Raw genomic sequence first — 15,863 nt, forward strand, 5'->3', positions numbered from 1 at the left:
TTTTCAATTAATCGATTATTGAAAAGCCAACGTGAGACGGCAACTTTGAGTTTGGGCTTTTAGCTTAAATTTCCACTTTTCCACACTCAGATAATGAAAAGTTGAAAACTACCAAAGAATTACTTTATGATGGCTGATAAGTCAAAGAACGCTTTCAACTTGTTTAGCTGCTAAATTTTGCAGACAAATCTCATTGTCAAAAAAAGAAATAAGAATTTTTCATTTTCCAATTTCCAATTTCCACTGAAGCGTTCCAAGAACAAATGTGGAAACGGCAGGATCCTCTTAAGAGGACAATCTGAAAGTTACCAACATACACTAACTGCTACACAAAAACCCATTGCCATCAAATATACATATATTTAAATAACAAAGGAACAAGGAAGTTACGCTACTACAAAGATAAATAAAAACCTGATCTGAGGCCACCAGAAATATTACTAGTTTTCGATAACAGCAGCAGGCGATGAAGATGCATTATCAGTCTCATCATCAGGAGTAGGCGACTTTACATATGAATGAGCAACTTCTAACATCACCTTTATGTCTTTCTTGTACTACATTCAAAGAACACAACTCCTCTATTAATTAAATGCTGCTAATGCCTACAACTATTGCATAATAATGAAATAACTTTGTTAATCAAGCAAAAATCTACCAACCTCCTTGACTGCCTCAGACTTTATTTTGGATTGCATCACACACCATTTCTTCATATGCACACCTGCAGAAACAATTTAAAATTTCATTTTAGTCCTGCTTCCTGAACATACAGATTTTCAATAAAGTGGATGAAAGAATCGACCCCAAATTAGTTTTTCCTTTAAAATGCCCCAAACGATCTTCATTTTGGTACCCTCAGTCCCTGGAATTCTAGTTTTTCCCGATTCAAAAGTTTCAAAGGTGTATAAAATAAGAACATTAAAGAACATAAAAAGTGGGCCAATATTCAGGAGCTTCAACCAAAACTTACCCGCTTTGATGTCCAGAGTACATGAACTTTCGGTAGCTGTCTCCAAAGTCCATCTACAGTCTACCTGTTTGACAAGAACTTTGTATCATTTATCATCTGAAAAATGAATAGAATAATATATTGGGGTCATATAGGTCACACATGAAGCAATAATAATCAGCATACTTTCTATTCTTTCATCCCTTAATGACTAATTGGTCGTTCTCATTATCGGAGGTGTAGCCATCTAATATTGTAAATGTTTCATCTCAAAATCAATTGCCAATGATAGGAGTAGCCTAACAGGTATTTAAATCACCCACATGAGAGTGAGGCAGATTATGTGGGACTTACTTCCTAATATTATACAAGAGGTATTTTTGAAGTGTACGACCTGTTCTTTCTCCCTGAGATTGGAAAAGCCATCTTTTAAACAAAAGCTGATGATAATAATAAGAGTTTGACTCCATTTGATATTGAAAATGGGGACTATCCTTCTCCTCCCGGTGGAAGGTAAGGCTGCGTACATCTACCATTTTCAGTCCCCACTAGGTAGGAGCCTCATGCATTGGGCAGCCTATATTTTTTCTGACCAATCACAACTCATGGCACATGGAGTGGCACAAAGTGTGGGACAGCAGATGTGCTCCCATTTAGAAGCTAAACAGTATTGTACATCTTAACAAAAACTAGAGCACAAGTGAGTTTGGTAGGTACAGTAGTTGTTTGGTGCACTGCAGCTTCACAGTAATTCTAAATATGCAAATCCCTTATAGGTGCAATGCCAATGTGCCTTCAGAGAGTAAAATATGAATCAATTCTACCATTACATATTAAGATGTGTAGAACTTCCATGGCTATATTTAAAATGAGTCAAAAAACCCACTGCAATAAGGGTTATATTGAATAAATCAAAAACCAATAAAATAATTCAGGTTTATCTTTACAATAAGCAGCACTGGCATATAGTTTACAAGCAAACTCTTTAATGATAGTGTATTACAACTTAACCTTCTTACTCATTGGAGAATATAACTTTTCTTTAGTGCACATATCATACCACCTTATTAACGTAATGGCTAATGAATACTCAAAAAAACATAAAGAAATGGAATGATACAATTCAGATCTCATGAACAAAAATATATTAAAAGGAAAACATAGCAAAAGCTCTGAGCATAAAGACACGATGTCTGAAGTATTCCATACCTCAAAATAGGACCCAAACGGAACATCATGCATCTGCTGCACAATCTCGAACACCTTTAAAAAGTTGCAACATCCATTAAATATTTCGAAATCAACGAAAAGAAGAAATGGTAAAAAAGAAGAATATGAGTTACACTAGTGAAGGTTAACAAAGACCACAGAAGTAACCAACATAATATCATTCATTTATCAATATTCTTCCATGGATTATCAAAGTAAATAAAATCAACAATCTAACCATTTTTTTATTGTCAGGTGATAGAACAAAATGTTGCCACTCTGTCACAGCCGAGTCCGGAGGGCACATAGGGTTGTTACAAAGGCACCTGAAGGATATCTCTCGGACTTGACCATCATATTCTTCTGCTGTATGCCACTGTCCTATCTGGAAACAGCATAACCACAGAGCAAAAAACTTTAGAAACATGGGCGATAACCAAATTTTTTTGTTCAGAAAGAACATATACAGTCTATGGCCTTGCTTTCAGTAACAGCGGACCTCAGCAGTTTATCATACTCAGACAAACCTAAGGTACGTTGCATTGCAATCAATAACAGTCACCCAACCATTTAGCAAAACATAAGTTTCGATTTACTTCACATTTGATTTTCATTCTAACCATTTGACAACTTTTAAGTTTTAACAAGAATCAGTAGCTTATGGGAAAACTTACCACAAGATTGGTATCTTTTCGCACAAAGCGGTACTTGTTCGTAAAATTTGAATCGTCCTTTAGTAATAAGTTAAAAAACTGCTCAGCCGCGCAGGGAAAATCATCCTGAAGAGGGATCACTGGTTATCTGCTGATAATCGATATCATAGTTAAACTCATGAAGACATAAGGAGAAATGATGCATACATTGTATATGCCAACTAAAGCCTCTGCTTTGATAAAAGGTTGGAGTTTTCCAGCTTTTGGAATGCTTTCTTCAGGAACCTTATCTAGTATCTTACCTCCACGGACAGAACTGCTATGTGCATGCAGTTCTGACTCTGCATTTTCCTGTACATCGAAAACATTAATAACATGAACTATTTTCACTTACTTTACAAGTGATGAATGAGACCTTGCAATCAATGCCCTTTTAATGACAAAAAAATTATAAACAAATGGAGAAAAAAAGTTATGAAACAGAGATAGCAATCATATAGTGTTTCTTCAGTTACAAATTTAAGGTAATCATTCTTCTATTTATAAAAGAACAACCATATCTATGTTAGGAAAAGAGAAATAGTATTAACAAAAAAGAGATTTCGAGTTTTGCCCATATGATGATAACTCACATTTATGGTGTTTTAAGTTTTACAAGTATACCAAGGTGGCAAGGTGTCATGATCTGGTGAACTCATGATTTCATCATAATTCCAGATGCAACTATACTCAACTAAAGCTCAACTTAACATTAGCTATACTTATCAGTTGTGGAGGGACCTGAGGCTTTTTAAACAAGTCTCCAAAGTTTCAAAAAGGTTAGAATAATTAGGCAAAATTAGTGCATTGGCCATTGGAGCATATGATTTATCAGTTTCATACTGTTTGCTCATGAAGTACAACATGATATAGGCATTATAGCTCATTTTGAATCTCTTGTAGGTTCTAGAACAAGAAGCATACTATTTAAGAATTAGACAGAATCTCTGTAATTTTTTAATTGAGATAAAGGAACCAAAGTGATTAAGCATGAGGTGTAACCTTTTTCTCAACTTCCAGCATTTCATGGAAATTATTTGCTGCACATTGTAGATTTCTAAATGCATGATTCCTGTTCCAAAATGATGCAAATTTATATCTGACTCTACCTGAAACACAGAAGAAAAATTATGTAATGAAATCATCTGTGAAAGGCTGTCATTTGTGAGAAAACATGGTCATAACTTTTCTTTAAGTGTGAAAGTCAGTTGATAACAACGGAATACAACCATGTACCAAACGCCATTGTGAAACATACATAAAACATCTATAATTGCGTGAAAAAAGGGATCAAACCCCTTGAAATGCCTTATGTTTAACTCAATTAAATTTATTTATGGAAGAATCTGGACAAGCATTTGCATTATAGAGTATATTTACACGTTCCACCAAGAAAATCAATAATGAAATAGTGTTTAGAACAAATTACTAACCATCAGGACTTCCCAAAGGAGGGACACCATGTCCACCAGCACCCATACGAAGAATAATTGTTATAGCAGGATTAATAAGTGCATGTTGACTCCTTCGAATCTTAAGTAAAACAGAATAATTACACCAGATGTAATTTTTAATGTAACTAAAGCATGAAGTTGGGAAGGGAGGGGCAGAAAAGGCCATAGAGATCACACCTCATCTATATCTTCAAATGGAATAACTACCTGCCAAATGTCCCAAAACATACTTTTAGTTTATATCTGATCTTTCTGTTACAAGAAAAAGACACCATAAATACAAAAACCGTTAACAGATTGGCATTATGGATGGGTACGAAAGTTGTTATTTACTCTACTTTACTTTGGTCATATATAAAGATAAGTTTCAGTAAATAAAAATACACACACAAACCCGGTAACAAATAATACAAATGTTTCGCCTAACTAGAAACTTGGCATGAAATGTAAATCACTCCTAGTCCAATATTTATCATACTCTCGAATGCTATAAGAAAATCATAAAACTAAGCAGCCAACATCTGAGTGATGGATCAACCACCTTGTACAAGAAACTATGAACTCTAGTGTTCACTCAAACTAGGAAAAATAGAAGGATAGACTGACCTTCATGTGCTTGGAGAACACATTGGAATGGAAACAAATGTGCCACGCTGAGACATACATACGCCCATGATACAAGAATGACCTCTCAAGTGCACAAGAATAACCATGATCAACAACCTGAATTAGATGCTTCACTCGTTAGATCTGCAAACACTATCACATAAAGGACTAGACAATGAAGAATTACAGAAATTCATATTGTGTGTATAGCTTGACAAAAATCTCCATACTTGTAACTCTTAATAAAGAAACCAAAAAGTATAGTTTTTGTCCGTAACCTCATCTGGAAGAAGATTAAATATTGTTTGAAGAGGCCCTGGCTTTTGATGAACTACAGTAGGCCCCTGTTTTACCAAAGGCATCCTTCTTCGAGTGTTGGCTCCACCATAATCATTTACTCTAATAGTCAAGTCAGTTAATAAATATAAGAAATAGGCCAACATGTGGTGATAATAACAGCACTAACATATCTTGGAGCAAGATAAGGAGTAAGGAGTAATTAGACCACTAAAAGGAAATGTAAATTAATAAAAAAAAAATGAAATATAAAACCCAAAGGCCCACCTGGAAGAATTTGCAGATCGTTTTGTTGTTTTTATATGAAGACAAACCTGACAATCAATGAACAGATCTATAAAGCTATTTGTGAGGCAGAAAAATTCTACAGCTCATATAGCTATAAGTCAAGCAAAACGGTGAAACCAAACAATTTCTTCTGAAAGCATGTATTACCTGCCCTGATGAACTATCCAAAGTATGCCACACTACACCAGTTTGACCTTCACTTTCAACTGGAACAATCACTGAACCAAGAACGGCACTTTTCCAAATTATATCCCAATCATATATTGTAACATTGATCTGCTACATCAGCAGGGAAAGAGGTCAGTTTCACGAAAACCTACATGGCAGATTTTATCTGTCAATTGAGAATCATATGGTGTAATGAAGCATGGACATATGTTAACACTCCTCCTTTTGTAAGATATAAATCAGAGTGAAGGCTCAAAACATTATGTCTGAACACTGATTAGTTTCAGAAAACTACAAATGAATAGGTATATTTACTTTCAGCATTCTTCTCATCTTTTTTGGTCTAATTTTTTTAAATGTATGACTACAAACAGGTTATTAAAACAAACTTCAATCCAAATAGGATACAGTGGACACACTTATCAAAACATTGATCATCTAACAACTACAAGATTATTAATTATGGAGAATGAATAATACACACCAGATTTATCTCAACAGAGAACTGGTGAGTTAATTGTGCCATTAATGAAATAAAACCAATTTATACATGGAAAAACTAACACGGAAGCATTACAGCAGCCAAAATTATATAGCACTTACATGAACGTAATAATGTACAGTTAAGAGAAAAACAGATGATAAGGACATAAACCCGGGTAAAGAGAAAAACAGTAAACAAAACAACTTATACATTATAGGAAATATCTCAGTGCTTAGTTGTAATAATAGCATGAATAGCACCATCTATCTGCTTAGATAAGAATTGTCCTTCACAATCCACTGAAACTATTTTCATCAGCTTCAAACACTTGGTATAACTACTGTAAATCAAAGCATAGATGATAAGCCAGCTACCTGGACAGGAAGTTCATCAACAGAAAAATTGAACTCCTCGCCCCACATGGGATTTCTTGAACCAGGGACCATTGAACTGCATTAGCATGAGAATTTTCTTCTAAGAATAAGATATGCCCATATGGAAAACATATATTGTCATCACAAATTTAACAGACTCCTATAATTCACATTCTTCCATTTCATTTTATTATATGAGAATTCTGAATGTACCTGTATTCGATTTAAAGTGCAACATCTTTTTTGCAGCTTCAACATCTTTTCATATTCTTCATTTACAACATTTTATTCTATGATCAATTCTGAGTGCACACATTAGAACCTTTAGGTGATGTACCCCTATCTTCGTAGCATGTACTTATTCTAAAGCACGACATATCGCTTCTCTTAAAAAATCAACCCTAAATTTACAATTGTCGAGTACTAATAAGACTGGCAAGAACAAATTTATTATCAAAAGAAAAGTGAGGACATAAGGTTGTTTACAGTACAAAAGTAAAATTGAAAAGTATCTGCCTATATTGTTTCCACATCCTGATATTGTAAAACCTAGTTGTGGTATTAATTCAAACAAAGAAAACGTGTTGTTGAAGGCTAAAAATATAACGGTTAAGATACCTTAAGATAGATAGATTTAAATAAAGGTAAAAATAACTATATCATCAAACCTGAAACGCTTTTCATTGCCACATGTGATGATGGCATAAGGGTCTGATGTGCCATTTAAGTTTGCACCACTGAGATTCTTTGCAGCCAACAGTTCTGACTGCAAAAAAGCAAGAAAATCCAGCCAATATCAATAAATTTCAGTACTTGCATTTATACGCAAGGCTTAACGCAATCTGCTTTCTTTTTTTGGGATGTTGGTCCAGACTAAAATTGCTAGTACGTAAATACCTTGATCAGGTACCCAGAATTGGTTTGAGAATCCCCTTTCAACAGGCCCATCTACAAAATAAGTGCAGAACTGCGTGTTAACAAGTTAAAAATCACTCCATGGAGCAACTAACACGAAAATGTTGAGTTACTATCAAGTCATACAGCCTAACTATATTTTCATTTTTAACAAGTGACAGCGGCAAACGAACTAGTGATGACAAGATAAAGACCTGGTAAATAACTTGTGGCCTATGATGCAGACATACAGGTGAGGATATCAGGTATGTACACGTACATGTAAGGATCATTTGAAAAAGTTAAAAGTCATCTCATAAAACACGCTAAACATAAAGAAGCATCACAAGACCTAGTAAATTAAGAAAAAATGTTGACCCACTTAATAATTGAGGGAAAAGGTCAATATAAAATAAACTAAGCCATTGCAAACACAATACAACAAACATTTACCAAATATTTGAGTACACCATTTCAATATCACATCTTATATACATTATGATAAACATTTTAAGTATATATGCCCTTCTTGGCACTTGGCAGAGATACAATTGAACTAGGAGGTATGGATAGGGATACACACATGACACACAAATACGACAAGACATGGACACAAAGATCCGACAAACTTTCAAAATTATAGCAAAAGATATGACTATGTTACAAAGTAGACTAACATAAATGCAGAAATGTTAAATCAAAACAGAGGAATAGTGTTTTGAAAGTTATACGTGGAAACATAATAAAGTGGAAATATTTATCTAATTATTGCCACATAAAAAAGAGAGGTTCAGGCTCCCAACTAGTGGGATGTACAGAGGGTAGATATATGCAACTTTAGCCTCACAAGAGAAGAGATTTTCTACTAGATTTGAACCCATGACCTCCAAGTCAAGAGTCAAGTAAACTTTACTATTGCCCCGAGCCTCACCATCTACCATTGCGACATATTCATCGATAATCTATAATGGTATAAAAATTTAAAAAAAGTGAAAGTAAAGAAATAATAAAGTACAGTAAGAAGTGTTTGAAAGTGTCTGAAACTATCCATGAACTGCCCCATACAGATATACCGAAACTATCTTAAAGTGTCCTTCACATTCACAACCGAATTCTCAAATGATCCGTTAAGGAAAATTTACCTAACCTAATCAAATGAACACAAAGCACAAGATTATTCTAAAAATTAGAGAGAGAGAAACAAGTAGTTCATAAAATAATATTTAATCGGGAAAAAATAGCGAAACAAGAAACTAATATTCAAACAGATTCCATGCCACAGATATTATTGAAATAGTAAAACAGCATTGCATTAACGACAGAGCAGTGAAATATATTTGCGCAATGACGAAAATAACCTTGTCTTTATCGTTAGGCGATCGATCTTCGGCGGTATCATCGGTTCTATAGGTGAAGAAGAAATAAGCGAAGAAAATGAATGCGGAGGCGGCGGCGGCGACTTGGATCTCCCGGAACGAAGGTACGAGGAGAACGAGGGCGGAGCCAACGGTGGCGTTCATCATCTCCATCATGATCTTGCAAACGGTAACGGATCAGAAAATAGAGCGGGGTGAGAAATGAAACGGAGAAGTTAACGGCGTTGTAGGGTATAGAGAATGTGGTGAAGTCATGGGGTGAAGATTTTGAAGAAGAATGAAGATGGAGGGAATGGAAGAAAGGAAGGGAATGTATTAACTGCATTCTCCCTAAAAGGCATGTTAGTATAGATTATTATTAATTATTAATTATTATTATGTATGAAAAGATATGAATCCAAAAATATACGAAAAGATATGTATCCAAAAATATATGAAAAGTTAAACTAAAAAAAATGTATTAACTACATCCATTATTATATTTAATTTAATTATAATTAGGTCATTCTTTGAAGGAATAATCCAAATAGATAATATAATAATAGTATATAATTTATATTAGTAATGTCTAGATATTACGGCCAAACATAAAAAGAAACAATATTTGGCCAAAATTATATGGCAAAAAGTGAAACCCATTTTTGCATTCAGTATGATGTAGAAAAAGATAAGAACTAAGATTATTCTAATTTTCCCCTTTCTTTTCGGACCACTATTTTCATCTAGTTTAAACCTGAGATTTCTATAGTGGGGTACTTTTTTAGGTGAGGTTTCTTTTTGAATAATTACTTTAAGAGTAAAAGAAAATAATTACCATTTTAGTGTAACGATGAGTAAATATTTATTTAAGTCTCTCGTGATATATTTAAAATGATACTAATATTAATTTTAATAGATTAAAATATGTATTTTTCTTGGAGCTCATGAAAAGATAGAAAATAACATAAAACGACATAATTTTGTGTCTTTTTCTAAAAAAAACTGAAACAACGTTGTTTAAGTGAATTGGCAAATGAATATTTACTTTCCTTAAAATAATAACAACAACAAGTGTCTTATATATGCTAATATTCTTTAGTGTATCTTAAGAGATTGTTTGTGAGATTGCATTTGGAAAAGAAACATGTAGCACCCACATTGCAATTAAATTAATTTATAGGAAACATCAATCATGTAAATTTTCATTGCACTATTTATTATTAGTTGATTTAACATAAGACTTGTTAATCTTTATTATAATAGGTTAAAAGGTGAAAATGACTTGATAAGGATTAACTTCTTTCAAAGTTTTGAGCTTAATTGAATTGTTTTTTCTATTTGAGAAATGAGAGGCTAAGAGTGAGGAATGACGTTGAGGAGAGTCGAAATCAAGTTTGTGCTTATCTGACTCTTAAATTCGAATTCTAAAATTGAACCGAATTCAACAGGTAGAAAACAATGCTACCATCCTCGACCTCATCGTGTTTCAGATAACCTATATTATTCATGAATGTTCTTTATGAAATTATCTTCTATTTCTTTCTTCCTTTACTTGGTAAACTAACTTATTTCAAAAAGAGTAGCTTCCATAGTTATAAAATATATAAAACAATCATGTGTCTGTTTAGAGCATATTCGAAGTAGGATATTAATTGTACTAAACTTGAACCCATAAATCAAAATCAAGTAAAATTTGAATCCGACCCATGACAACGGGTTTCTCCATTAAATCCAGATTGAGTTTTCATAAACATTTAGAGTTTAGTTTTTATTGCACTCATACTAAGAGCTCGTAAAGTCTCACATTATATACTATTTTATGTACATTAAAGAATGATTCCAATATAAATTATGATTTAATATAAATTATTATAATCAAATTGAAAGTTGAAATGATATAATACCAAATTATAATCAATCTTAAAATTAATTAATTTCGGATCAATTTCCAAAAATTAGATTTTTAAATTTTTAATATTAAACTCATGAGGAAATTGTAAAATGAAGTTTTATAATAAAATATTTATTTACCATAGTATAAATTAAATTTCTATACATTTCAACAAATAAGTGACCTTTGCACCCGAGCAAAGAAATCAAAGCAAAACAATAGCATCCATGCATCCTCTATGCCATAATTTTATAGGTCAATTCTTAGTTGGTGTTCAAATTAATTCTTGTTCTTTCTCCATTAATTCCATAACTTGAAATGATTTATTTTCATTTTCGCCTTATCATACCTTGTGTTTTATTTTTGTCAATATTTATTTGCTCTATATTTATATTTATATTTTCTGATGCATCTACCAAACATGAATATTCAATCCAGTAACTAACATTCAGTGATCTTTCTCAAAATATATTAAAATTAGAAAGAAAAAAGTAATTCAAAGAGATACTAACTAGGTTTTAGAATGTATAAAAAGAACTTATATCTAACCAAAGTTTTCAATCTTACAGGTTTGAATCCTATAGTTATATCTACCAATGCGATGAAGATTTTTTGGTTTCCCGTAGGTATTCTCGCACTGGAAGCAATCCTGCCCGAGCCGGGAATATCTACAGGTATGTGGGGCTGACTCTCCTAGCGGATATTTTTCATCCACAAAATTCGAACTCGAGACCTTGCTTAAGGGGAATCAAGCATCTACCACTTCAACCAATAACTGTTGGTTTGGTGAAACTTAACTCGAATGAAGCTTATTCATTTTCTTTTTCTGATGTAGCTGCTTGTGGTAGAATTATTCAAGACTATTTTTGAGCCTCTATTATGGCATTTTCCAAGCTCCTAGGTGTTTGTTAAATTCTTCATGCAAAATTTTGAGGGCTCCTGATATGAAGTTACTCCAACAACTTGCTTTATAGACAAAAATTATAGAGACATACTCAACTTGTTGCATTTAGATTCAACTTGTGAACTTGATTCACATACACTTGAATATTTTCTCCCATTTGGCTTGTGGTGAGAGAAGCTAATTCAGTCATGATGCTTAGAAAAACATGGTTTGAGTTAAGATATGGAGACAAAATGTTTGATAAATTACCTAACTTTTGCTCTGTTCCTTTCATGCTAGATAGTATGTCCACTATTTATTGTAGGATCGTGTAATCTATACTTTTGTTTCTTTGACGGGCTTTTAAGCCCACTATGATCACCCGAAAAAAACAGGAACAACCAATATATACGTTGAGAATGATTTTGATTACTTCACTTCACTTGTCAAATTATTATGGGGGAGTAATTAGGTATTAACTAAACATAAATAAGTTGAAGTATAGTGGTTAATTTATTCCGTTTTCACTTAACCTCGAACATGCTTTATTGTGCTTTGTAATTATAAAAGAATGTCTTGTGCATTGAGTCGTTCTTTCATATTATGAACTAAAACTAACAACATTATAGGTTTTCACATAGTGAAAGTTGATTTTATTCTAGTTGATATTATATGAACCTTCTTTGTCTATATATTATTTGGATTCATGCATCAAATCTAACCTGGTTGTTGACGCTTTTGGTGAAGAGTGAGACTCCGGTCCAAAGTGTTGTGAAATAATAAAAGAAAAACAACATATATTAATATTTAAATCCTCTTTATTTAAAGTAAGATTATACTTTTATTCTTAAAACTCAGGAAAAAAAATCACTTTTCTCTCTATCATTTGAGAGAGGAGGCTCACTACTTGGTGAGTATGGTTAGTAAGGAGTAAGGGTTTGTAACTTGTTTTGCTTTGGCCTTCGCCCCAAATTCATAAAAAATATATAACTAGATATAAATAGGAGTATGGAAAACGCTGTTTTGTTTGTTTTCGCAATAGTTATTACTAATAGACATAAAATAAGAGTACGAGTAAAAAAATAGTTAGTAAAGTGAGAAAAAAAAGAGACTCAAATCGTTTGTTAAAACTTAAAACTTTATAATTTATATTGTAACAATTTTTTATCCAAAAACTTTAATTGACATCAAATTTGTTTATTTAAGATAAAATTTGAGGATACTTTAGTTTCTATCCAACATCAACTTGACCATTATTATAATTTTGAATGATAAAACTGAAACTGTTCACATTTGAAACTAAAAGTATAGGCCTCAAATTGTCATAATATTTTCATTTTTGTTTCTCCCCACCATCAGTTTATAAGTATGTTGCTAACATATGGTAAAGAAGTTTCATTTTTAAAGACCTAACGCCTTTTTTGTCTTTGTTTTCTTTTCCTCACTCTACAAAAAAACATTTAAACCAAAATTTACTCTATAAAAATGATAAAAAATGTACCATTGAAACCTTAAAGAGTATACGAGTTTTTTACATGTAAACGTTCATATTTAATTATTGTTAAATAATAAGTTAATAACCTTATATATGTAACCTTATTTAATTATTGTTAAATAATAAGTTAATAACCAAAATTTACTCTATAAAAATGATAAAAAATGTACCATTGAAACCTTAAAGAGTATACGAGTTTTTTACATGTAAACGTTCATATTTAATTATTGTTAAATAATAAGTTAATAACCTTATATATGTAACCTTATTTAGGTTATTAACTTATTATTTAACAATAATTAAATATGAACGTTTACATGTAAAAAACTCGTATACTCTTTAAGGTTTCAATGGTACATTTTTTATCATTTTTATAGAGTAAATTTTGGTTTAAATGTTTTTTTTGTAGAGTGAGGAAAAGAAAACAAAGACAAAAAAGGCGTTAGGTCTTTAAAAATGAAACTTTTTTACCATATGTTAGCAACATACTTATAAACTGATGGTGGGGAGAAACAAAAATCAAAATATTACGACAATTTGAGGCCTATACTTTTAGTTTCAAATGTGAACAGTTTCAGTTTTATCATTCAAAATTATAATAATGGTCAAGTTGATGTTGGATGGAAACTAAAGTATCCTCAAATTTTATCTTAAATAAACAAATTTGATGTCAATTAAAGTTTTTGGATAAAAAATTGTTACAATATAAATTATAAAGTTTTAAGTTTTAACAAACGATTTGAGTCTCTTTTTTTCTCACCTTACTAACTATTTTTTTACTCGTACTCTTATTTTATGTCTATTAGTAATAACTATTGCGAAAACAAACAAAAAAGTGTTTTCCATACTCCTATTTATATCTAGTTATATATTTTTTATGAATTTGGGGCAAAGGCCAAAGCAAAACAAGCTACAAACCCTTACTCCTTACTAACCATACTCACCAAGTAGTGAGCCTCCTCTCAAATGATAGAGAGAAAAGTGATTTTTTTCCTTTGAGTTTTAAGAATAAAAGTATAATCTTACTTTAAATAAAGAGGATTTAAATATTAATATATGTTGTTTTTCTTTTATTATTTTACAACACTTTGGACTGAAGTCTCACTCTTCACCAAAAGCGTCAACAGTCAGGTTAGATTAGATGCATGAATCCAAATAATATATAGATCAAAAAGGTTCATAAACCAACTAGAATAAAATCAACTTTCACTATGTGAAAACCTATAATATTGTCAGTTTTAGTTCATGATATGAAAGAACGACTCAATGCACAAACATTCTTTTATGATTACAAAGCACAATAAAGCATGTTCGAGGTTAAGTGAAAACGGAATAAATTAACCACTATACTTCAACTTATTTATGTTTAGTTAATACCTAATTACTCCCCCATAATAATTTGACAAGTGAAGTGAAGTAATCAAAATCATTCTCAACGTATATATTGGTTGTTCCTGTTTTTTTCCGGGTGATCATAGAGGGCTTAAAAGCCCCTCAAAGAAACAAAAGTATAGATAAGGCAAAAATTAAAATAAATCATTTCAAGTTATGGAATTAATGGAGAAAGAACAAGAATTAATTTGAACACTAACTAAGAATTGACCTATAAAATTATGGCATAGAGGATGCATGGATGCTATTGTTTTGCTTTGATTTCTTTGCTCGGGTGCAAAGGTCACTTATTTGTTGAAATGTATAGAAATTTAATTTATACTATGGTAAATAAATATTTTATTATAAAACTTTATTTTACAATTTCCTCATGAGTTTAATATTAAAAATTTAAAAATTTCATTTTTGGAAATTGATCCGAAATTAATTAATTTTAAGATTGATTATAATTTCTTATTATATCATTTAAACTTTCAATTTGATTATAATAATTTATATTAAATCATAATTTATATTGGAATCATTCTTTAATGTACCTAAAATAGTATATAATGTGAGACTTTACGAGCTCTTAGTATGAGGGTAATGAAAACTAAACTCGTAGATGTTTATCAAAACTCAATCTAGATTTAATGGAGAAACCTGTTGTCATGGGTCGGGTTCAAATTTTACTTGAGTTTGATTTTTGGGTAAAAGAATCTTGAAACGATCTATCTTGGTTGGTGTATGGTCTCTTGAAACGATCTATCTTGGTTGATTTTTGGTTAGTTCATGATATGAAAGAACGACTCAATGCACGGACATTCTTTTATAATTACAAAGCACAATAAAGCATGTTCGAGGTTAAGTGAAAACGGAATAAATTAACCACTATCCTTCAACTTATTTATGTTTAGTTAATACCTAATTACTCCCCATAATAATTTGACAAGTGAAGTGAAGTAATAAAAATCATTTTCAACGTATATATTGGTTGTTCCTGTTTTTTTCCTGGGTGATCATAGCGGGCTTAAAAGCCCCTCAAAGAAACAAAAGTATAGATTACATGATCCTACAATAAATAGTGGACATACTATCTAGCATAAAAGGAGCAAAAAAGGTAGGAAATTTATCAAATATTTTGTCTCCATATCTTAACTCAAACCATGTTTTTCTAAGCATCATGACTGAATTAGCTTCTCTCACCACATGCCAAATGGGAGAAAATATTCAAGTGTATGTGAATCAAGTTCAAAAGTTGAATCTAAATGCAACAAGTTGAGTATGAAAATTATACCATAAAGAAAATTATTTCAAGTTTTAGCTTTGTATATAATATAGATAATCTTACAATTTCATTAAATGGAGGTTTATTACCCTCGTAAGAATGAAATTTGTGCCATGTGAGACACGTGTCGAGGAAAGCGAGACTCCTAGGTTTATTCATAAC

General features: G+C 31.7%; 1 protein-coding gene across 10 annotated transcripts; it reads right to left on the bottom strand.

The window, feature by feature from the left end:
- Positions 231–9,103, bottom strand: LOC109333134 (BAG-associated GRAM protein 1-like). 10 transcript variants are annotated; one of them, XM_019568428.1, is made up of 18 exons: positions 8,777–9,103; positions 7,422–7,472; positions 7,193–7,290; positions 6,525–6,600; positions 5,646–5,774; positions 5,478–5,524; positions 5,192–5,315; positions 4,914–5,030; positions 4,485–4,514; positions 4,287–4,386; positions 3,856–3,962; positions 3,022–3,165; positions 2,836–2,940; positions 2,400–2,546; positions 2,162–2,215; positions 974–1,037; positions 663–724; positions 231–557 (listed from the first exon to the last, which is right to left on the bottom strand). In XM_019568428.1, exons 1-18 carry the CDS (start codon positions 8,948–8,950, stop codon positions 441–443), a joined length of 1,746 nt encoding a protein of 581 aa, XP_019423973.1. In that variant the 5' UTR covers positions 8,951–9,103; the 3' UTR covers positions 231–440. The 10 variants fall into 10 exon arrangements, with proteins under 10 accessions (XP_019423973.1, XP_019423974.1, XP_019423972.1 ...); XM_019568429.1 differs by having other exon boundaries at positions 5,192–5,312; positions 5,646–5,777; XM_019568427.1 differs by having other exon boundaries at positions 5,646–5,777.

Source organism: Lupinus angustifolius, chromosome LG18 (assembly GCF_001865875.1).
Source record: "Lupinus angustifolius cultivar Tanjil chromosome LG18, LupAngTanjil_v1.0, whole genome shotgun sequence".
Classification (NCBI taxonomy): domain Eukaryota; kingdom Viridiplantae; phylum Streptophyta; class Magnoliopsida; order Fabales; family Fabaceae; genus Lupinus; species Lupinus angustifolius.

What these genes read in the sequence shown, in the direction of transcription:
- LOC109333134 (XM_019568427.1), bottom strand. Translation starts at nt 8,950, where the DNA reads ATGATGGAGATGATGAACGCCACCGTTGGCTCCGCCCTCGTTCTCCTC. An exon ending in TGTTCTCCAAGCACATGAAG is followed by an intron (nt 4,515 to 4,913) that starts GTCAGTCTATCC and finishes GACATTTGGCAG; the next exon opens with GTAGTTATTCCATTTGAAGA. An exon ending in CATTTGAAGATATAGATGAG is followed by an intron (nt 4,387 to 4,484) that starts GTGTGATCTCTA and finishes GTTTTACTTAAG; the next exon opens with ATTCGAAGGAGTCAACATGC.